At 45.7% G+C, this 19882-nt stretch overlaps 1 protein-coding gene across 1 annotated transcript in view; it reads left to right on the top strand.

Moving 5' to 3' along the window:
* The window catches only part of LOC144506838 (kinesin-like protein KIF26A), a 215824-nt gene that overhangs the window by 176495 nt on the left and 19447 nt on the right, over positions 1 to 19882 (top strand). The window contains exon 12 of the mRNA XM_078233194.1: positions 263 to 3755. Within this exon, the coding sequence (XP_078089320.1) occupies positions 263 to 3755 (3493 nt within the window). The remainder of the gene's footprint in view (positions 1 to 262; positions 3756 to 19882) is intronic.

Raw genomic sequence — 19882 nt, 5'->3', positions numbered from 1 at the left:
TGTGCTTTTCTAAAAGCCCCTTAAACGCCCCTATCGTATCCGCCTGCACCACCACCCTTGGCAACGCCGTTCCAGACATTCCCTGTGTAAAAAAAAAACTTGCATCTCCTTTGAACTTTCCCCCCTCACCTCAAGTGCACACCCCCTAGTCTTAGATATTTAAACTCTGGGAAAAAGATTCCGACTGTCAACCCTATCTAAGCCTCTCACAATTTTGTAGACTTCTATCTGTGTAAAATAAGCCCTTTTCTGTTTGAACTAGTATGCCTCGAGTTCTTCAGGAGGAGAAAGTTCTTGCGAAGAAGGTCGGATTCGAAGGCCACCTCATTTAAGACCTTTTCACTCAAGGACCACAGCTCTTGATCCAAATCTTCCTGTAGTAGGAATAGCCAGTGATCCAGATTATTCATCAAGCAGTGAGCAATCGTGCGACACCGTTATTTATGTTGGTCCCAATGGCGCCGCACTGTCCGATCGAGAACTTACTGATAACGAGGGACCGCCAGAGTTTGTCCCCATTATCCCGTCTCTGAACAAGAGGTATGATACCAGGAAAGGCAAGGAAACGGCAATTGTTGGTAAGAGGACAGAAAGGGACTATTTCAAATGCAACACATTTGCTGAATTGCAGGAGAGGCTAGAGTGCATTGATGGAAGTGAGGAGCCCATCAAATTTTCCTGCGAGCAAGGACTTTTCATCTGTAGCAACAGTTCAATCCCTACCAGAATGGAGAATGTGCAATGTATAACAGTACAGGAGATGACCCAGTCTGCCCCTGCCACTGAGAAGGCGCCAGAATCTTCTCCACAAATACATAGAAAGCTTTCTTCAGTAGAAATGGTGTCTCCCAAAAAAGGGCTGAGCCCGCTTACTCAAATTCCTGTGCAGCAGCCGATTGGATCTCCAGTGAAGAGCCCCTCTCACTCGATAGCAAGCGAACATTTCAAACTGCAAACCAAAGCTGAAGGAAGCAAGGCGGAATTGGGTGGTAATACTGGAACGGACGGAGACAAGGAGACAATCACAGCTTCCCCAAACGTGCCGAAATCTAACAGCCCGCAAGCACAAAAGCAGCCACAAGCCACACCCGTGCCCGCCGTGAGAGAAAAGATGTTTTTCAATCGCAGGCCTTTGCCAAGCCCTGCACCACCACCCCCCCAAACAAGAGACAGGAAGATAGCATGTTCAGAATCCACCGGTGGCTGCGTGATTAGGACTCCTCCAGTAGGAATGAGCCATCAGGTCACGAATAAGGCCGAGTCCGTTGTAACTGGAAGTGCTGCTGCACATTGCAGAAGCAAGTATAAACCATCCATGGCATCAGATATAAACCGCTTAAGGTCAGCACTACGGAGCGATTGTATTGACCGTGACATGCTGACCGCCACTGTGACACTGCAGAAGCCCGTGGAGCTGAACGGAGAAGATGAACTGGTATTTACCGTCGTGGAAGAGCTGTCATTCGAAGGAATTCTGGAAAGTGGTCGACCTGCTAGCATTATTAGCTTTAATAGCGATTGTTCACTCCAGGCCTTGGCCTCAGGCTCGCGGCCTGTCAGCATTATTAGTAGCATAAATGATGACTTTGAAGCTTATACCTCACCAGCAGCCACTGCTGGAGCAAGCATGGAGAATGTTGTGACACACGCTGATGATTCTTTTTGCGGCAGTAGCAGACGATCGTCAATTAGTTCCTGGCTCAGTGAACTAAGTATCTGTGCCGTAGAAAGTGATGGGGCTCAGCCCTCTGACATTGTCGTGCAGTCTTGCTACAGTTTCGGTGAGAAGTCTCTGGGGCCTTTTAATTTGGATTCACCCAACATGCTGCAAGACATGTGCGCGCCACTGACACAGGCTCAAAAAAGCACCTTGACCGATAGATTCTGTCCTCCCGAACTGGGCAACGAAAGCACCAATTCAGCCAGAGCTCTTGTCAACACCAACAAAGGTTCCAATGCCTTAAGTTTATCCAAAGTGGTTTCTGGCAAAGTTGCGACCGGCACTAATAATTCATCAGTAACTAAAACTAGCACCCCAGTACATTGTCATGCTTTAGTCATTTCTGAAGAGCACCCTATTTGTGACACTAGTCTTCCCAGGAAAATGAAACCTACCTCATCTGTGAACCGTGGCGGTGGCACAGTAGATTGCGGAGACACAAAACAGCATGAAAACGAGCTTGAGGATCCTTGGTTACAACGCACAAATAGCCAACTGGAACCAAAGGCCGAGGACCAAGCACTTTCCGAGAAGTCATCTCCCAAATCTGGTACTAACAGTCAAATAAAACAGCAAGTGAAAACAACGCAGAATACTGGAACTATTCCTAGGCTTAACAAATCTCATACGACTGTTTCTTGTACGCAGAGGATTGTGTACGGATGCGAAGTGGCAAATCCGTTCGACGGGGCAATTGGTGTGAACGCAAGGAAAAATGATGTGCCGGCAAAGGTGTCACAGGTCAAAAAAGGAAATGCAATGGTTGCTACAATGCCAATAATGCACACCAGTGTCACTGCTGGAGCTATACCCAAAGACCAACGAGACTTTGCTTCAGTAACCAGCAGCTTAAAGTCAACAGCATGTAAGAAAGCGTCAGCGCCCAAAACGAGCATGCTACCGAGACTCAATGGGATACCTCCAGCACCTCCAGTCCGTAAATCTAGTCTAGAACAAAAAAACAGAGTTACTCTACAAACTAATGCCCAGAAATGCCCCACTCCAGAGATAGTTAAAGTATCACTGCCAAAATTCGAGGATGAAATCGATGGGAGGCTAAATGTTGCTTCATGTATTGCTGAAGGTAACACTAACCGATCAACAATCATCAAGTCCGATCAGATGTCCGTCAAAAACATTTCAAATTCAAAATCCAAAATGCCTAAACCTGAAGCTGTGCACCGCTGTGGGAGTCAGCTATCCCTTGAAAGAAGCGATAGTCTCACGTCAGTCGGATCCAAGCATAGCATGACTAGGGAAAGTGGCCACCTGGTCAGCAACAACAGCAGAACAGGTCGATCAGTACCGAGGCTCGGCGTGTCACCGTCAGCTCCTGTAATGTCCACTCCGCCCACACCTGTAGCCCCCATGCCAGGTAAAGCCAATCAAACCAAATGTACTTCAAATAGCAAGGTTGTGGTGTCAGGAAATAAATGTCGGAGTCTCTCTTCAAGTGGGGCCAAGGGGCTGAGCACGTCGGTCAAATCGTTAACCCAGTCGATGGGTCGGAGTTCCAGCGTGCCGTCAAATGGGAAAACGATACCTCGTTCGACGCAGGTAGCCAATTGTAAACCTGGCAAAGGAACAATCATGGGAACAAAGCAAGCAGTGAGAGCAGCAAACAGCCGCGTCTCTGAGCTAGCATCTGGGGCTTCTTCCGGTAGAACGGGCCATCTGAGGGGGTCCACAGATTCTGACAGTGGGAATGACAGTGGGGTCAACCTCAGCGACGAAATCTCACAGATACCAGTCTTGCCTTCTCCGTACAGTAAAATAACTGCACCAAGACGACCTCAGCGCTACAGCAGCGGGCATGGCAGTGACAATAGCAGTGTTCTCAGTGGAGAGTTGCCCCCAGCCATGGGTAGAACAGCTCTTTTTTATCATAGTGGCGGCAGCAGTGGTTATGAAAGTATGATTCGTGACAGTGAGGCAACAGGAAGCGCATCATCCGCACATGATTCCATGAGTGAAAGTGGAATGTCTTCATCTGGCCGCAACAGAAGTTCAAAGTCCCCCAAAAAGCGAACAGCGGGTAAGCTTTTTTCGTCTATTGATTATTTGGCTCAAGTTCTTAAGAATGGAAAGTCCAAAAATAAGTCTTGAGGAACACATTTAAATACCTCACATTCCTTTGTGGAATTTGGATGTCACTGATGAGGCCAGCATTCACTGCCCATCCCTAATTGCCCTTATATCAAACAATGAATGATGAAGCTACGCTGTGTGAAGATGTATCGCATCCATGTATTTTTTGAAAGACCTATTTTTTAAGTGATAACATTTGCAAAGTATAGTTCCAGGTTTCTGTATTAGTAATCTACTTCATTAGTAACCTCTTAGCTGATGTTATTCAGCTGACCACAAATAAGACTATGGTGTTATTTTCACCATTCACTAGAAAGTGAGTTATCGAAGGTCATTTCACAGAATCCCTACAGTGCAGAAGGAGGCCATTCGGCCCATCGAGTCTGCACCAACCACAATCCCACCCAGGCCCGATACCCGTAACTCCACATATTTACCCCGCTAATCCCCCTAATTAGGGTTAATTTAGCCTGGCCAATCAACCTAACCAGCACATCTTTGGACTGTGGGAGGAACTCGGAGCACCCGGAGGAAACCCACACAGACATGGGGAGAATGTGCAAACTCCACACAGACAGTGACCCAAGGCCGGAATTGAACCCGGGTCCCTGGCGCTGTGAGGCAGCAGTGCTAACCACTGTGCCACCGTGCCGTCCCAAATTTCTCATAGTATTTTTCTTCTGCTTGCTAATGTTTTGGAAACCCCACTCCCGGGGTTGGATTTGAGTCTTTCCCATTGACAGATTTGAAGGCAGGGGATTCGTTAAATTCAACAGGCGGTTCACCCCCATCTACCTGCTTCCCTCTGTCCCTTTCAGTGACATTGGGTAGACCACCTATCAGTGGGCCAATGAAGACCATTAATTTGGCAATTATTGCCCGTTAAAGGACCTCACCCTCCGCTAACTTGCGCCCAGCCTGGCAGATTTTCTTGCTGATGTTGGACAACGGGTTTCCTCCTTAATCGCCTCCCCATTAGAGGGCCCCCTAAGGTGTTACCCCCGTCCCCAAATTCCATTCCCCTCATTGCCTCTCACACCTCTGCCTTCCACCCATCCATTGCCTTCACTGGGCCCTGCCAGCTTGGCACCTGTCAAGACCCCATACACTTATCCAAGTTTTGATCCAGTGTCTCGTGTGTCTGTCTCTGATTGGCTGACAACTCTCTGAGGACATAACATATGAAATAGAAGTAGGTCTTGGCCATTCGGCCCCTCAAGCCTGTTCCGACATTCCATGAGATCAGGCTGATCTGATTGTGTCCTTAACTTCACTTTCCTGCCTGCTGTCCCCATAATCCTTGACTCCCTTGTCAATCGGAAATCTGTCTAAGTCTAGATTCAATGATACAGCCTTCACCGGGGAAGAAAATTCCAAACATTAACCATCCCTGAAAGAAGAAATTCCTCCTCATCATCATCCTCTGCCCCAATTCTAGATTTTCTGACGAGAGGCAACATCCTCTCAGCATCTACCCTGTCAAGACTCCTCAGAATCTTGTGTTTCAGTGCAATCGCCTCTCTTTCTCTGAACACCAATGAGCATAGGTCCAACTGGTTTAACCTTTCCTGATAACGCAATCCTTTCATCCCAGGAATCAGCCTATTTATTTATTAGTGTCACAAGTAGGCTTACATTAACACTGCAATGAAGTTACTGTGAAAATCCCCTAGTCGCCACACTCTGGCACCTGTTTGGGTACACTAAGGGAGAATTTAGCATGGCCAATGCACCTAACCAGCACCTCTTTCGAACTGTGGGAGGAAACCGGAGCACCCGAAGGAAACCCACGCAGACATAGGGAGAACATGCAGACAGTGACCCAAGCCAGGAATCGAACCTGGGTCCCTGGCGCTGTGAGACAACAGTGCTAACCATTGTGCCACGGTGTCGCCCCAGGTTTCAGCCTAGTGAACCTTATCTGAACTGCTTCCAATACAAGTATACCCCTCCTTAAGTAAGGTGACCAAACTGTGCAACTGTCCTTGAAGAGCAGAAATCCCACCTTTGGTCTAATAACAGCCACGGCTGTGGGGCAACTGGTGTTCCCCTTGCTGGGCTTTCCGCTAACTTTTTAGTGGGGTGATGGGGTAGGAAATTCAGTGTCTTGTATAATTCAGCCCCATAGCTCTACCCGGCCAGGCATCAATTCCTTGCTGAATGAGAGTTTCAAGCAGTATCTCGCCAAGCGTCGGTATTCAGATGGAAACTTTGACAGGGAGTCTCAGGCGGCTAATAGACGGTCATACAATTGCCATATTCTAAAATTGGGAAGAGTTCAAATCCTCGATTTTGGAGACAATCAGATTTGCCGGTGTTAAATGTCTGGGCTCCGGAAGCAAAAAGTCATTTGGGTGGACGGGGTCAGAATTCAGTTTGTTGCCAGGTGAAGTCATGTTCCTCACTCTGTCAGTAGCCAGTGAGAATTGTGATTGAACTGAGTGAGGATCGGTGCATAATACGGCTGCACCTATTGGAATGAGCATATTATGACAGAATACAAAACAGGAAAATAAATCATGTGATAAATTTCCTATTCCTTACACCGCGGCGATGGTGGGTGCAAAGGGCGCCATTGCATCTCTGGCATTCTGTGTTGTTACAGGCCTCGGGGAAAATTTTAAAAGGACAGGTTTGCAAAGGGAATCTGCTGCAGAAGCTATTGATGAATGAGTGGCAGCAATAGAATCTTTTTACTTATGTTGAGCCCAGACCATGTACCCAGTTATGTGGCAGCAAGGCACCAAAGCATTGTAAATGGAGTAGGAGCCAACCTCCAGTCTGTAAATATCCCTAACCCTCTGCATCCATTGCTGGAATTTGACTTTCTAATCTCTCCAGAATCGGGGCGGGCGAGGCTCGCCATTCTCCGTTGGCCTCAGGCGGAATCTTGCGAGCCTCGGGCGGGTGAGGCGGTAAAGTTCCGGCACATGGCCTCAAATGAAAGTTCCCAGCTCACCTCAAAAACTGCCTCCGAAAGAGTTGTAGATGTGCTGCAGTTGTGGTTATTATTCTTGGGAATCTAATATACTGCCGATAGTAACTCGAGGTACCCAATTAGAAGCCAGTTGATAACCCCATTAATATATTAAATGATGAATGCAAGTAAAAAGTAACATCATAAGCTGGTGATGATTATGCAAAAAGTGGAGTTCAGCAGGAGACAGCAATGGCCATGTTTCACCAAGAGAGTTATTATTCTCATCAATAGTTTACAAACATCAAGATGCTTTCTTTGGAGCAGTCACTTCAGCACCATCATCCAATGAAAAATTGGCAACACCGCCACCCTGTCAGAAACGAATCAGTGACCTGAAAAGGCTTGTGAGAAAAAATTGTTCAAAGGTTGAAAGGACACTGTTGAGGTGCTATGCTCCTGAAGAAATGGAAGAGACGCAACAGTCATCAAAATCATTCTAGAGGGGAAAACACCCATCTTGGAGCGCCCCAGATAATCCGGTGAGTTTTAAGTTAACGTTTCACCTATGCAATCTACTGTTGTGCGTAACTGGATTTAAGCAGAACACTAAAAAGCAACTTTTAAAGTTAATTTGCAAAAAGAAATTGCACTCTGCCTGTAACTGAACCACCTGTTTTCCGTTCTCCAGCCCACACGCATCCAACTAATAGCTTGTATACTGTCCCTTTTGTTTCCACAGATGTGTTGCTGTTCTACTTCAATTTCTACAGCATTCAATGCAAAAAGGAATTGTCATTCCCGAGAGCCTGAGAGGAGACGCCAGACTGCCGGGAATCCTTTACTGAGAAGGAGTCTTTGGGGGCGGAATTTCAGTTTTCCACCCGGGTATAATCCAGTGACAATGAAAGTTGGGCAGTGGCTATTATGAGGGAGCTGACCCTTAGTGACACCCCAGCAGCCAGCTGTAAATGTGGCTGCCAGCAAACATCATGGGAATAATTCCCCAACTTTGGACAGCCAGCTGAGAGCCTCACCTGTCAGGAATGTGCTCCAGCATTTCAGGCACGCGGTGGGCATGATTGGCTCGCCATTTAAAGGAATGGCTGAAAATCATCTGCCGTATGTGGCAGAATGTCCAATATGTGCTCCTTGTGGCAAAGACTCCCCACTGCAGTGGCAAAGGTCGGAAACTGTAGGCCCAGGGTGGGATGGGGGGGAGGGGGGGGGGGGGGCATCCCTATTGCCTGATCCAGGACAGATTGGGCCTAGAGGTAGCTCAAAATTTAGCTGTTTTGCAGTCAAGGGGCAAGTAAAGAACAAGAGGCAGGTACTGAAATTAACTTATGATCAGACAGCGTGGAGAGGGAACACACTTCCTATTATGTATAATGGCCACATTGATATTAAGGCATTCAAAACAATGTATTTGGTATTAAGGCACTTTGTCTATATACGTGTTGAGACAGTTTAAAGAGATGACATTGTTATTGAACAAAGACTGGGGCAGATCAGTCTTGAAACTGTAATCCACACTATTTAGAGGGGATTAAACACACAAAGTAATTGGATCTTAATGAGGTGCCATTTACTTTTTGAACATGTTTATTATTGTAGTCGGCACAGAGCAATATGAGCAGTAACCCAACACCAGTTAGAGGTGATTAAGTATATAAGGGAATTGCAACTTAACGAGGTGTGAGCTACTCAGTAAACACCTGTTTCTGCCCAAAATACATGGAGTGCTTGACATGTTGCCAACGGCAACTTAGTAATTAACTATAATGAAAATGGTAAATTGGCTGGTGCTTTTGGATGACTTAGACGATTGTCTGATTGAAACATGGCTAGATGATGGTGATGGTATGTAGCAGCTGAATCGGGTCATTTCTTGTGCTATTATTGTGTGATTTTGAACACTCAAGCTGCACATTGAATCACAGAATCCCTACAGTGCAGGAGAGGGCCATTTGGCCCATCAAGCCTGTACCAACCACAATCCCACCCAGGCCCTATCCCCAAAGCCCCGTGTATTTACCCCACTAAGGAGCAACTCAGCATGGCCAATCCACCTAATCTGCACATCTTTGGACTGTGGGAGGAAACCCACACAGACACAGGGAGAATGTGCTCTGGCTTCACCTGGGAAATATTGCATGGTTTGGTAGGACAGAGTTAACAGAGTAGATGGGTTCTCTGGTTAATCCATTGCTGTGAAATTAGCGACCCTCCTTCACATTGTTCCGAGGTGTAGCCACTCTCAGCTTTCAGAGAAAACTGAAGAACTTTCCATGGGACCAGCATCCGCTTAAATGGCAGAAAATCCTTCGATGGACATGACCTCCAAAATCCTACCAAGCAAATTTTATTTACTGTAAAAATATGAATAAGGAGCCATGTGCTGGTTGTTTTTGATATGGGGACAAAACTGTTGCTTTCGTTGTTAAAATATTTTTGCACAGAAATGTGAAATACTGGTAGAAATTGCACTTATAACATACCCATGTCATGTCCATATCATCTATACAGTTGTACAATCTAACGAAAGTAATGAGAATATCTACAATTAAATGTAAACTACTTTTATAATGAGTAATAACTTATTCATTTGTAATATTTTTCTAGTTCCATAGTAAAGTAGGCCTATTCTACTCATTCACGTGTCCTGTCCTTTATTATTAAAATCTCTGGTGTCTTTTTTATTGTTTCTCTAAGCTTGTCTTCTAACTGGCTTGAATCTTTCAGCAGGTGTGGAATGTTAACAGTTTCTCAATTGTCTTTTCAATTTGGCATGGTTTCTCTCAGGGTTCTGACAATGTTATGGTACGCATGGATGACATCCTCCCTGGTAGCGAAAGCATAGTAACGCAACCTACAGATGAGATATCGACGTAATTTCAGAATAATGCAAGATTGTAATATTCACAGTAGATTTTCACCATGCCTGTCAGGCTCACCACCCAATCATTATAACAGAGTTGCCTATTTTCAATACAGCCATGTTTGGTATAATTAGAAATGTAGGTCATCACAATTATTGGTGCTCAATGAAGGCTTACTTGAGTGTGACCGAACTGTTCAGGTAAATCAGCCACCTAATAATTGGCTGGCTGAAGGTAATTGATTCTGTCCCCCAATAATTAGCTTAATTGCTGCTTTTCATCTACCTTTGGCGGCACGGTGGCACAGTGGTTAGCCCTGCTGCCTCACAGCGTCAGGGACCTAGGTTTGATTCCAGCTTGGGTCACTGTCTGTACGGAGTTTGCACGTTCTCCCGGTGTCTGCGTGGGTTTCCTCCGGGTGCTCCGGTTTCCTCCCACAGTCTGAAAGACGTGCTGGTCAGGTGCATTGACCCGAACAGGTGCCGGAGTGTGGCGACTAGGGAAATTTCACAGTAACTTCATTGCAGTGTGAATGTCAGTCTTACTTGTGACTAATAATAATCGCCCTGACGTGAATTTGATTTGCCACTGTGTAACGATACCTTTACACCTGCCCAAAATATTATGTAGCTTTAGGTGGGCGTTAATTCATTGCCAGGTATGTCATCACTCCCATTTTCCTCAAAGAAAATAACCGACAATCGACCAGTCACTCACTGACTCTGAGCTTGGACAGTCTCTGAGGTCAAAGGGGAATCAGATGGAAATTGATTTGAATATGAATGTTCGCACCACCTTCTTCACCTCTGGACTTGGCTTCTCTCCTGGTTGTCTTTTCTCCACTTTCCAAAAATTACAATTCTTTTAAATGTTAAAACACTCGTCCTAATTTTGTTCAGTCAGCAGCTTTTCCCTGTTGACCACAGCACAGTTCAAAATTCTGGACCTTTTCTTCATCTTCCTCTATGGTCTTGCACTGCCTGATTTTTGTTCTCACCTCCAGCCTTTTATTTATTTTTCTCCTCACAAATCCAGTGTGTTGGACTTTTATGTATCCTACCCTGCCACCCCCACCCCCTTCATCCAATCATTGACAGCAGAGCTTAAGCCTTTTCTAAATGGGGAAAGGTTTCGGAAATCTGAAGCACAAAGGGATTCGGGAGTCCTGGTTCAGGACTCTCTTAAAATTAACATGCAGGTTCAGTTGGCAGTTAGGAAGGCAAATTCAATGTTAGCATTCATTTCTAGAGGGCTAGAATACAAGAACAGGGATGCACTGCTGAGGCTGTATAAGGCTCTGGTTATGCCCCATTTGGAATATTGTGAGCAGTTTTGGGCCCCATACCTAAGGAAGGATGTGCTGGCCTCGGAAAGGGTCCAGAGGAGGTTCACAAGAATGATCCCAGGAATGAAGCGTTTGAGGAATCTGGGTCTATACTCGATGGAGTTTAGAAGAATGAGGGGGGGGATCTAATTAAAACTTACAGAATACTGAGAGACCGAGATAGAGTGGACGTGGAGAGGATGTTTCCACTAGTGGAAAAGACTAGAACTCGAGGGCACAACCTCAGAGTGAAGGGATGTTCCTTTAAAACTGAGATGAGGAGGAATTTCTTCAGTCAGAGGGTGGTGAATCTGTGGAACTCATTGCCACAGAGGGCTGTGGAGGCCAGGACATTGAGTGTCTTTAAGACAGAGATAGATAGGTTCTTGATCAATAAGGGGATCAAGAGTTACAGGGAGAAGGCAGACGAATGCGGATGAGAATCATATCAGGCATGATTGAATGGCAGTGCAGACTCAATGTGCCGAATGGCCTAATTCTGCTCCTATATTTTATGGTCTTATAGCCTCCTGGATCCATCTCTCTGGATTTCCCTTCTTCAATCTCTTTGTCACCCTCTCTTCTAAAATCCTTATTAAGCCCCAAGTTTTCCATTACTGCTCCTATCTCTGTCTTCCTGTCTCTGCATATGCTTGCTGTAATGACCTCAACGAGGCTCATGCAGTGGGCCTCTTGGAGTACGAGCTCCCTGATTGAGGTAATATTTGCCTGCCCAATTAAGAAGTCTCAACATTCATATATATCTCTGAGGAGTGTCTAGGCTACTAACACTCTGGATTATGACTTTGTAACTGAAGCACCATGAGGAGTTTGTAAATAAAGGGAAGCTGGTGAAGGGACACAGGACTCTGAGGAGTTATTTCACTTACCTTAGCATTATCTTTGTGCTGTTCTTCTCTCTGACTGTCCCTAATTCAAAACAGCTATAGACCATCTTTTTTTTCTACAGAAATAAAGCCAAAGCTTAACATCTGGTTCTCTGGCTGTTTTGTTGTGGATTGACTCATCAAGCTACCAGTCTAAACTGTCACCTCTCTCTTGCTATTTGACCTATGGTAACCAAGGGCAGAATCTTCTGCTCTTGCTGCTGGTGAGCTTTGAGGTGGGAAGGGCACGTAATTAGGCAGGATGGTGGCATACTGGAACCTCACCCCATTCCCGCCTTCACCAGAATTAAGTTTTAAGCAGGAAGGCCTTTGGACAACCTCGTTTCACTGTCTAATCAGGTCCCCAAGTGGTCAATTAATGACCAGTTAAAGGGCTCATCCTATCACTGCTGGCTATGGGGGTGGGTACAAGGGCATAGGATTGCATAGAGGTTATAGGGGATGGGTACAGGAGCATAGGTGGTCATTAAGGGCATGAGGGGTTATGGAGTCAGGTATAGGGTATGGGCTGGCATGTGGTGTGAGGGCTGCTTTATGTTTTATCCTTTAAAACAAAATATGTACATCATACTGGAGCCCCAAGATAGGCCTTCCATTTAGCCTGCCTCCGCATCTGCATTCTCTTCACTACTTCCAGGGTCACCTGCCTCAATTTCTGCTATCTGGGCCGCCATTTCTAAAAGTTGGGTTTGTGGAGCTGGGAATTCTCCCAACTCTGCACACTGGACTCATGGATGAATATCAAATTCATTGTTTACACAACTTTTTCTTCCAAAGTTTACCAGTTAAAAAGTTCAAGGCCAGATATTTTGCCCCTGCCAAATTTCCAAAAAAGTCGAGGCAGGTTTTGGCCTGGGTACATGGTCTGCTGATCGCTGCTTTCCCTCCCATTTCACAATGGGTATTTCTGAAGGCCTAAAATACGTACTCTCCATGTTTGTGGGTAAAAGCAAATTAAATTTAAATAAAGGAAATGCACCTTATTCCTTCCCACTTACCCTGATTAAATGTTGGATGCAGGGAATTAAGGGCAGGTCTCAGCATTCAGTGATTGATGAAAATGACCTTGTTTCCAGCACAGGCCATCTGGTGGTTTCAGGGCCTGGCAAGAGCAGCACACCTCAAAGACGGTTAGCCAGTTGGACTCAGTAAGAGCTATGTTAGGGCAGTGTGAGGAAGCCAACTGGATTTTCCAGCGGGCACGAGTTGCACAACATGAGTAAGGGGGGGGTGATCAACTGCTTGGAGATGCCCACTGGTAGGCTTGGGGGTGGGGGGGTGCAATGATCTAGGTGGGCATACCTGCTCACCTTGCTGAATTGGATGTTGGTATGGCCAAAGATTGCCACGTAGAGGGATTCCACCCCGAGACCCCCATCTCCCCAAGGGTGGGGTTTTTTTCTGTTTTCTCATTAAACTTTTTAGAAGGTTGGTGAGCAGGTATCTTCACTTTATGGAAGCCTATTGCTCCTCTCAAGCTCAAAGGCTTCTGATTGGCCGTGTAGCTTTGAGAGCATCCTGCCACCCTTAATTGGACACATAGCCTGTCTTTCTGCCAATTAAGGGGGTATCTCCGTGAAAGTCCCTGGTCAGTGATTGCCTTGCCTGCCAACCAGGGTCAGGTTTATGGCGGGGAAAATGCCTCAACCTCTGTTTCCTGCCTTCAACATGAGGATTCCGCTGAGTTGTGTTCTGTTATCTTACTTAGATTGTTCATACAGTCAGATAACTCAAGTTCCAGCTCCTCACCGAGGGACTTCCCTCCAGCTCAAACAATTAATAGCTTTATGATCTCCAGAGAAACCAATAAAGTTTGACAAGCGACTTGAACTTCCAGTTACTAGCTGAAAAAAATGACACAAGACTTCACATTTTGAAACTTTTACTGTAACAAACGACTAAAAGTACTATTGACTAAAGACTATGGGCGGAAATTTAGCAAACAAATGGCAAAGTGTCAGGATCTGACTGAAAAACTGTCTACTTCTCTCCCAGAAACAGGCAGGTTTCCTCTCCAAACCTGTTGACACTTGGTCAATAAAATGCAAGGGGGTGTGTTTCATGCCATTGTTTTGAGAGGTTGGGCCTAAAGATGCGGGCAAAGCCTGCTCCACCGAGATCGGGGCACCATTTTTTAATGGCGCCCTGATTGGAACAAAAAGTAAACTTTCCCCCACTCCACCACGGAGATATCAGGGGCTTTCCCCCCACAGCCCCCCAAACATTCATCACTGGCATCTCCCTCTCTCCACCCATCCCCTGATCATCACCGGCACCTCTAACTGACCACTCCCTCCTCCCCCCACCAATCACCACTGGCATTTCCTCCCCCCCTTCAGTGCACACTCTGTCCCTCCCACCCCACTATACATACATGACAACCCCCTATGAGGCTCCAACTAAGTTCTGCTCTTAATACTACCCCCTGGCATAGTTTGGCACTGTCAGATTGTTGTGCCAACCTGGCAGTGCCAACCTGTGCTGGGGAGCAGTACTCAGGCGCGATTTGTAAATACAGTGAGGGGGGAAAATATGGTGGGGGGGGCCTGATAATTAAATTAAAATTTACTCAAATACATTAAAACTGAGGTTCTTGCCCTGTGTGGGCGCGAACTTCGTGACGTCACTGGCAAGGGGCGGGTAAATCCCAAAATGCAATCTTTCCGGAGAGAATCATTTTCCCGATCCTCTCCGGATTTTCAGCCGGCATGGCCATTCTCTCTGATGGCGAGCATGGGCAGAAAATCACCCCCATTTTCTTTTTGTAGGAAACTTAAACTGAAGAAAGGAATTTATACTTTAAATGGCAAAAAGTGATGCTCCTTTTTTATGCTTATCACCCGTTGCACTCTCCAGAATTAAAGTCCTTTTGGCATACAAGTCAGTTGCTTCCAGCTTCCAATAGGTTCCCATATCCGCAATTCACTGAGTAGTAACTTTGAGTGACTGTCTTCAGGCTCTTTCCTTAGCTCATGGAGAATTTTGTAAATCAGCAGTAAAATTGTCTCTATGATTTTCCTTGTCCCTGGCCATGATAGGACAAGTCTTCACAATCTTTAGATGGCTGCAGGATGTGTTTCTTCAACTGTGGATTGTCTCCCTCCTGCATTGAGCAGTGGTAGCTCACAAAGCCAAGCAGCCTTTCCCTCAGCCGACCACATAGAACTGCTGCCTGTCTGCGTGATATTCATTAATTTATAGGGAGGCCTGTAACCCGATCTCAAAAATGCTTCCTCTGTCCTCTTCCCATTTGGCAATTTGAAACACATCACCCTTGCTTTCAGATAGAAATGCTAATTAAGTATCCTTGACCCCAACTCTTCTTCATCTGCAAAGTCAATGGATAATTAACAGCACGGCTATTTACAACCTGGTACCTTCAACATCTTTCTGGGACTTTGTGAGACTCTGTCTACTCATTGTAAACTCAGAGGCTGCTGCCATTGTCTCCAAGTGTGAATATCTTGAATTTCTCAGTAAAACAATCTAAGCCTTCATTTGATCTCTAACAATCAAACCACCCAGGCAGTTTGCAAAAAAGCTCACATGATCTCCTTCATGTGGCCTTTAGGGAAACAAAATTTAAAGCTACAGTCTCAAAATATTATGATGAACCTCATAATTGTAACATTAGACTCAATTTTAAGCAGAGATGGAATGAAATTGCCCTGGAGGTTCTCCCAATCGGCCCCTCTTCTCATGGGTTCCGTAGCTTTTGTGCCACAGTTGGTGAACAGTGTTTTAAAAATGTTCCACACGCTACTGGGTGGCACAATGGCACAATGGTTGGCACTGCTGCCTCATAGTGTCAAGGACTCGGGTTCAATTCCAGCCTTGGGTGACTGTTCTCCCCGTGGCTGCGTGGGTTTCCTCCGGGTGCTCCGGGTTTCCTCCCACACTCCAAAGATGTGCAGGTTAGGTTGATAGGCCACGCTAGATTGCCCCTTAGTGTCAGGAGGAATAGGTAAATATGTGGGATTACGGGGATAGGGTGGGATTGTTGTCAGCGCAGGCTTGATGGGCCACATGGCCTCCTTCTGCACTGTAAGGATTCAATGAAACATCTTTTTTTCCCTACAAATGAAACAGATTCAAGCAGAGATAGGCTGATTGCAAAATATCACATTATTCCCAATTGGCAATGTTTTCCAACGTTCCTAATTTTGTGACTAAATATTGAAAAAGAGAAACAGAGAGAAATGTTGACACTTCCTTTTACAGTGCTTGAACTTTCACTGTTACATTCTGGTTAGGAAATGCCGATGTTTTACATTGCTGAATTGTAACTTGGTGGTGGAAACCATTTCAGATTCGGGGCACCCAGTTCACCAGTGGAAATATAGTTTAATTGGATGCTCAGAACTGTATTTAATTATCAGGTTTTCCGCTTCTACCAGAATCAATTAGTGGATGATAATAAAATAATATCATGCTCCAGCTTTAAATAATTACCAAAGCAATTATATTTTGATGTAAATATAATGGAGACATCTCTTCAGAAATATGATTGTGCCTGCCTATTTGTCTTCCTTGTAAGGCTAATTATTGTATCATTACAAAAAAAACTTTCTACCTTAAAATCTTACCAGTAGATACTAAATGTTTACTAATTCTTCAATGGTAGAATTTTCAGGATTCATGTAGTGTTCCCGTAGGAAACGCGGATGCTTAACACTTGCTGCAATTTATTTTCATTCAAATGAAATGTGAGCTGCAAAATGCTTTGCTAAAATATCAGTTGTTATGAAATGAACTGTTGGTAGCAGACAATTGGACAAATAACATGGGTGATACGATGGCACAGTGGTTAGCACGGCTGCCTCACAGAGCCAGGGAGCTGGGTTCGATTCCTGGCTTGGGTCACTGTCTGTGTGGAGTCTGTAGCCTAGTATTCAGACACGTAATACTGACATAGTTAAATGAATGGACAAGAGCAGCACAATGTCCCTATATCTCTATCATTGAGATCAATATCTCTACCATTGAGATCAAACGTTAATCGGCACGGTGGCACAGTGGTTAGCACTTCTGCCTCACAGCACCAGGGACCCAGGTTCAATTCTGGCCTCGGGTGACTGTGGAGTTTGTACTTCCTTCCCATGTCTGCGTGGGTTTTTTCCAGGTGCCCCGGTTTCCTCCCACACTCCAAAAGTCGTGCTGGTTAGGTGCATTGGCCATGCTAAATTCTCCTTCAGTGTACCTAAACAGGTGTTGGAGTGTGGCGACTCAGGGATTTTCAAAAGTGACTTCATTGCAGTGTTAATGTAAACCTACTTGCGACACTAATAACTAAACTTTATGTGTGGGTTAGATTGATTTGGCCATATTAAATTGCCTCTTAGTGTTGGGGGATTAGTAGGGTAAATACATGGTGTTATGGGGATTGGGCCTGGGTGGGTTGGTTGTCAGTGCAGGCTCGATGGGCCAAATAGCCTCCTCTGCACTGTAGAAATTCTATGATTCTGAATAAAATCCCTTGGGCTGCCAATTGTATACCATCCCCTTTTTACACTTCTCAATCTATCTGGTTTTTTTAATACTTTTCCAATTCAATCAAATCAAGTCCAATTCAGAGTCTCAACAAGTTGAGACATTTCCGATCCAAGCTGACAAGACAGGGCAAGCAACCATTTACCCTGTCCTGGGCTTGATCTACATGAGCCAAGCTGATTGGAGCAGGCGGAGAATTCCTCCTCCAAGGCTTGATCTCATTTGCATCTTAGCCAAAAGGCCGAAATGCCGCTTTTAAAAATTGCTTCATATGAAACATATGAAGCTTAAATGCAACCCAATGACCTCAACCAAGTGCAGCATCCGCATAACTACACTTGATCTTAGCCAAAAGGCCTAGAAAGAATGATCAAGAGTTATTCTCTGATATTACTCTGCAGCGCTGAAGATAAGCTACTTTGTTTAAAGAGTCAGCACTTTATTGTTGTCTATTGTTGTCTTATTTACCTTATAATAGTTGGTGTGCAATAATAAGCAAGCTAATGGGAATCGTATGGAACTGCTTGTTGCATTTCTGGCTCCTCAGGTATTTTTATGCCTGTTGCTTTTGCCCATGCTAATCACCTTAGACCAAGTTTGTGCAAACAACCTTTTTATTATACATCTGGCCAAAGCTGGGAGGGGAAACTGCTCCTTTTGATTTGGTTCCAGTATATAATCTGCTCAGTGTTATGGGTATGTTATAAGCATTCTGGAAATTGGAAAGGGGAATTCGGGGCAGCGACAATTGCAAATTTAAATTGGTACCATTCTCATCTCTAGCTGAAATGTTGATCTTCTCCCTTTGGGTATGGGTTTGGATTAACAAGGTTGGATAATATTCTTCTGTCTAATGGCTAAGCAAAAAGTGTTTTTATACTCAATCTGGTTGCCCAGTACTGTACAAATAAGACAGCAACCATAGAAAACTTTGCATTGATGCTTTAGGAGGAAAGCTGAGGCAAATGCACACTGGGATAACTCTGGAAGTGATAAGAATGAATGAGGAGAGAGTTGGGAGCAAGGTTTCATTCTGGGCTTGGGTGGGAGGTCAACTTGAGTGGGTGGGGGGGGGGGGGGGGCTTGTTCCCGGGGTCTGCAGCCAATTTGAAGGGCAGGAGGGCCAGACGGTTTGGTGGGCTGTTATTCCCGAGGCCCTGGGGGGAGAGGTCTGGGTGGAATCGGAGACCTGGGCAGTGGTGCTCCAGGGAGGAGTGATCAGAGAAGTGAAGGGGAGGTCCTGGGTTGTAGATGAGAAGAATGAAAGCCAAGTGAGGTGGATCAGACCCCTGGTAAGACTGCGGTTAGAGATGGGATTAGGGGGTGGGTTCTGCTTTACCTCAAGTGTTTCCTCACACAATAATGTTGCATCCAGAAGTTAGGAGCAAAGGCGCTCACCTCGTGGATCAGCCAGATCCTGCTTGAATATGGTTGCCAAGTTCGCTGATGCTCTGGAAATCAGACAACTCACAGCCTCTTGAAGTACCAACCTGCTTTCTTTGAGCAGGTTGGGTCTCAGTTAAAGCTATACACTAGATACATTGGTGACATTTTATTCCTTTGGACTCATGGCGAACAATCACTGAAGCAACAATATGACGACATCAACAAGTTCCATCCCATGATCAGACTCACCATGGACTACTCTCCGGAATCGGTTGCATTCTTGGACACGCACCTCCATCAAGGACGGTCACCTAATCACTTCACTGTACCGCAAGCCCATGGATAACCTCACGATGCTCCACTTCTCCAGCTTCCACCCTAAACACGTTAAAGAAGCCATCCCCTACGGACAAGCCCTCCGTATACACAGGATCTGCTCAGATGAGGAGGATCACAACGGACACCTACAGATGCTGAAAGACGCCCTCATAAGGATATTGTGCTCGACTCATTGATCGACAGTTTGGACGCACCACAGTGAAAAACCGCACCGACCTCCTCAGAAGACAGACATGGGACATGGTGGACAGAGTACCCTTCGTCGTCCAGTACTTCCCCGGAGCGGAGAAGCTATGGCATCTCCTCCGGAGCCTTCAACATACCATCGATGAAGACGCACATCTTGTCAAGGCCATCCCCACACCCCCACTACTTGCTTTCAAACAACTACGCAATCTCAAACAGACCATTGTCCGCAGCAAACTACCCAGCCTTCAGGAGATCAGTGACTGCGACACCACACAACCCTGCCACAGCAACCTCTGCAAGATGTGCCGGATCATCGACACGGATGCCATTATCTCACGTGAGAACACCATCCACCAGGTACACGGTACATACTCTTGCAACTCGACCAACGTTGTCTACCTGATACGCTGCAGGAAAGGATGTCCCGTGGCATGGTACATTGGGGAGACCATGCAGACGCTACAACAATGGATGAGTGAACACCGCTCGACAATCACCAGGCAGGAGTGATCCCTTCCTGTCGGGGAACACTTCAGCAGTCACGGGCATTCAGCCGCTGATCTTCGGGTAAGTGTTCTCCAAGGCGGCTTTCAAGACCCACGACAACGCAGAATCGCTGAGCAGAAACTGATAGCCAAG

Source organism: Mustelus asterias, chromosome 18 (assembly GCF_964213995.1).
Source record: "Mustelus asterias chromosome 18, sMusAst1.hap1.1, whole genome shotgun sequence".
NCBI lineage: Eukaryota > Metazoa > Chordata > Chondrichthyes > Carcharhiniformes > Triakidae > Mustelus > Mustelus asterias.
The sequence above is the reverse complement of the archived record's forward strand: the minus strand, read 5'-3'. Positions and strand labels throughout refer to the sequence as shown.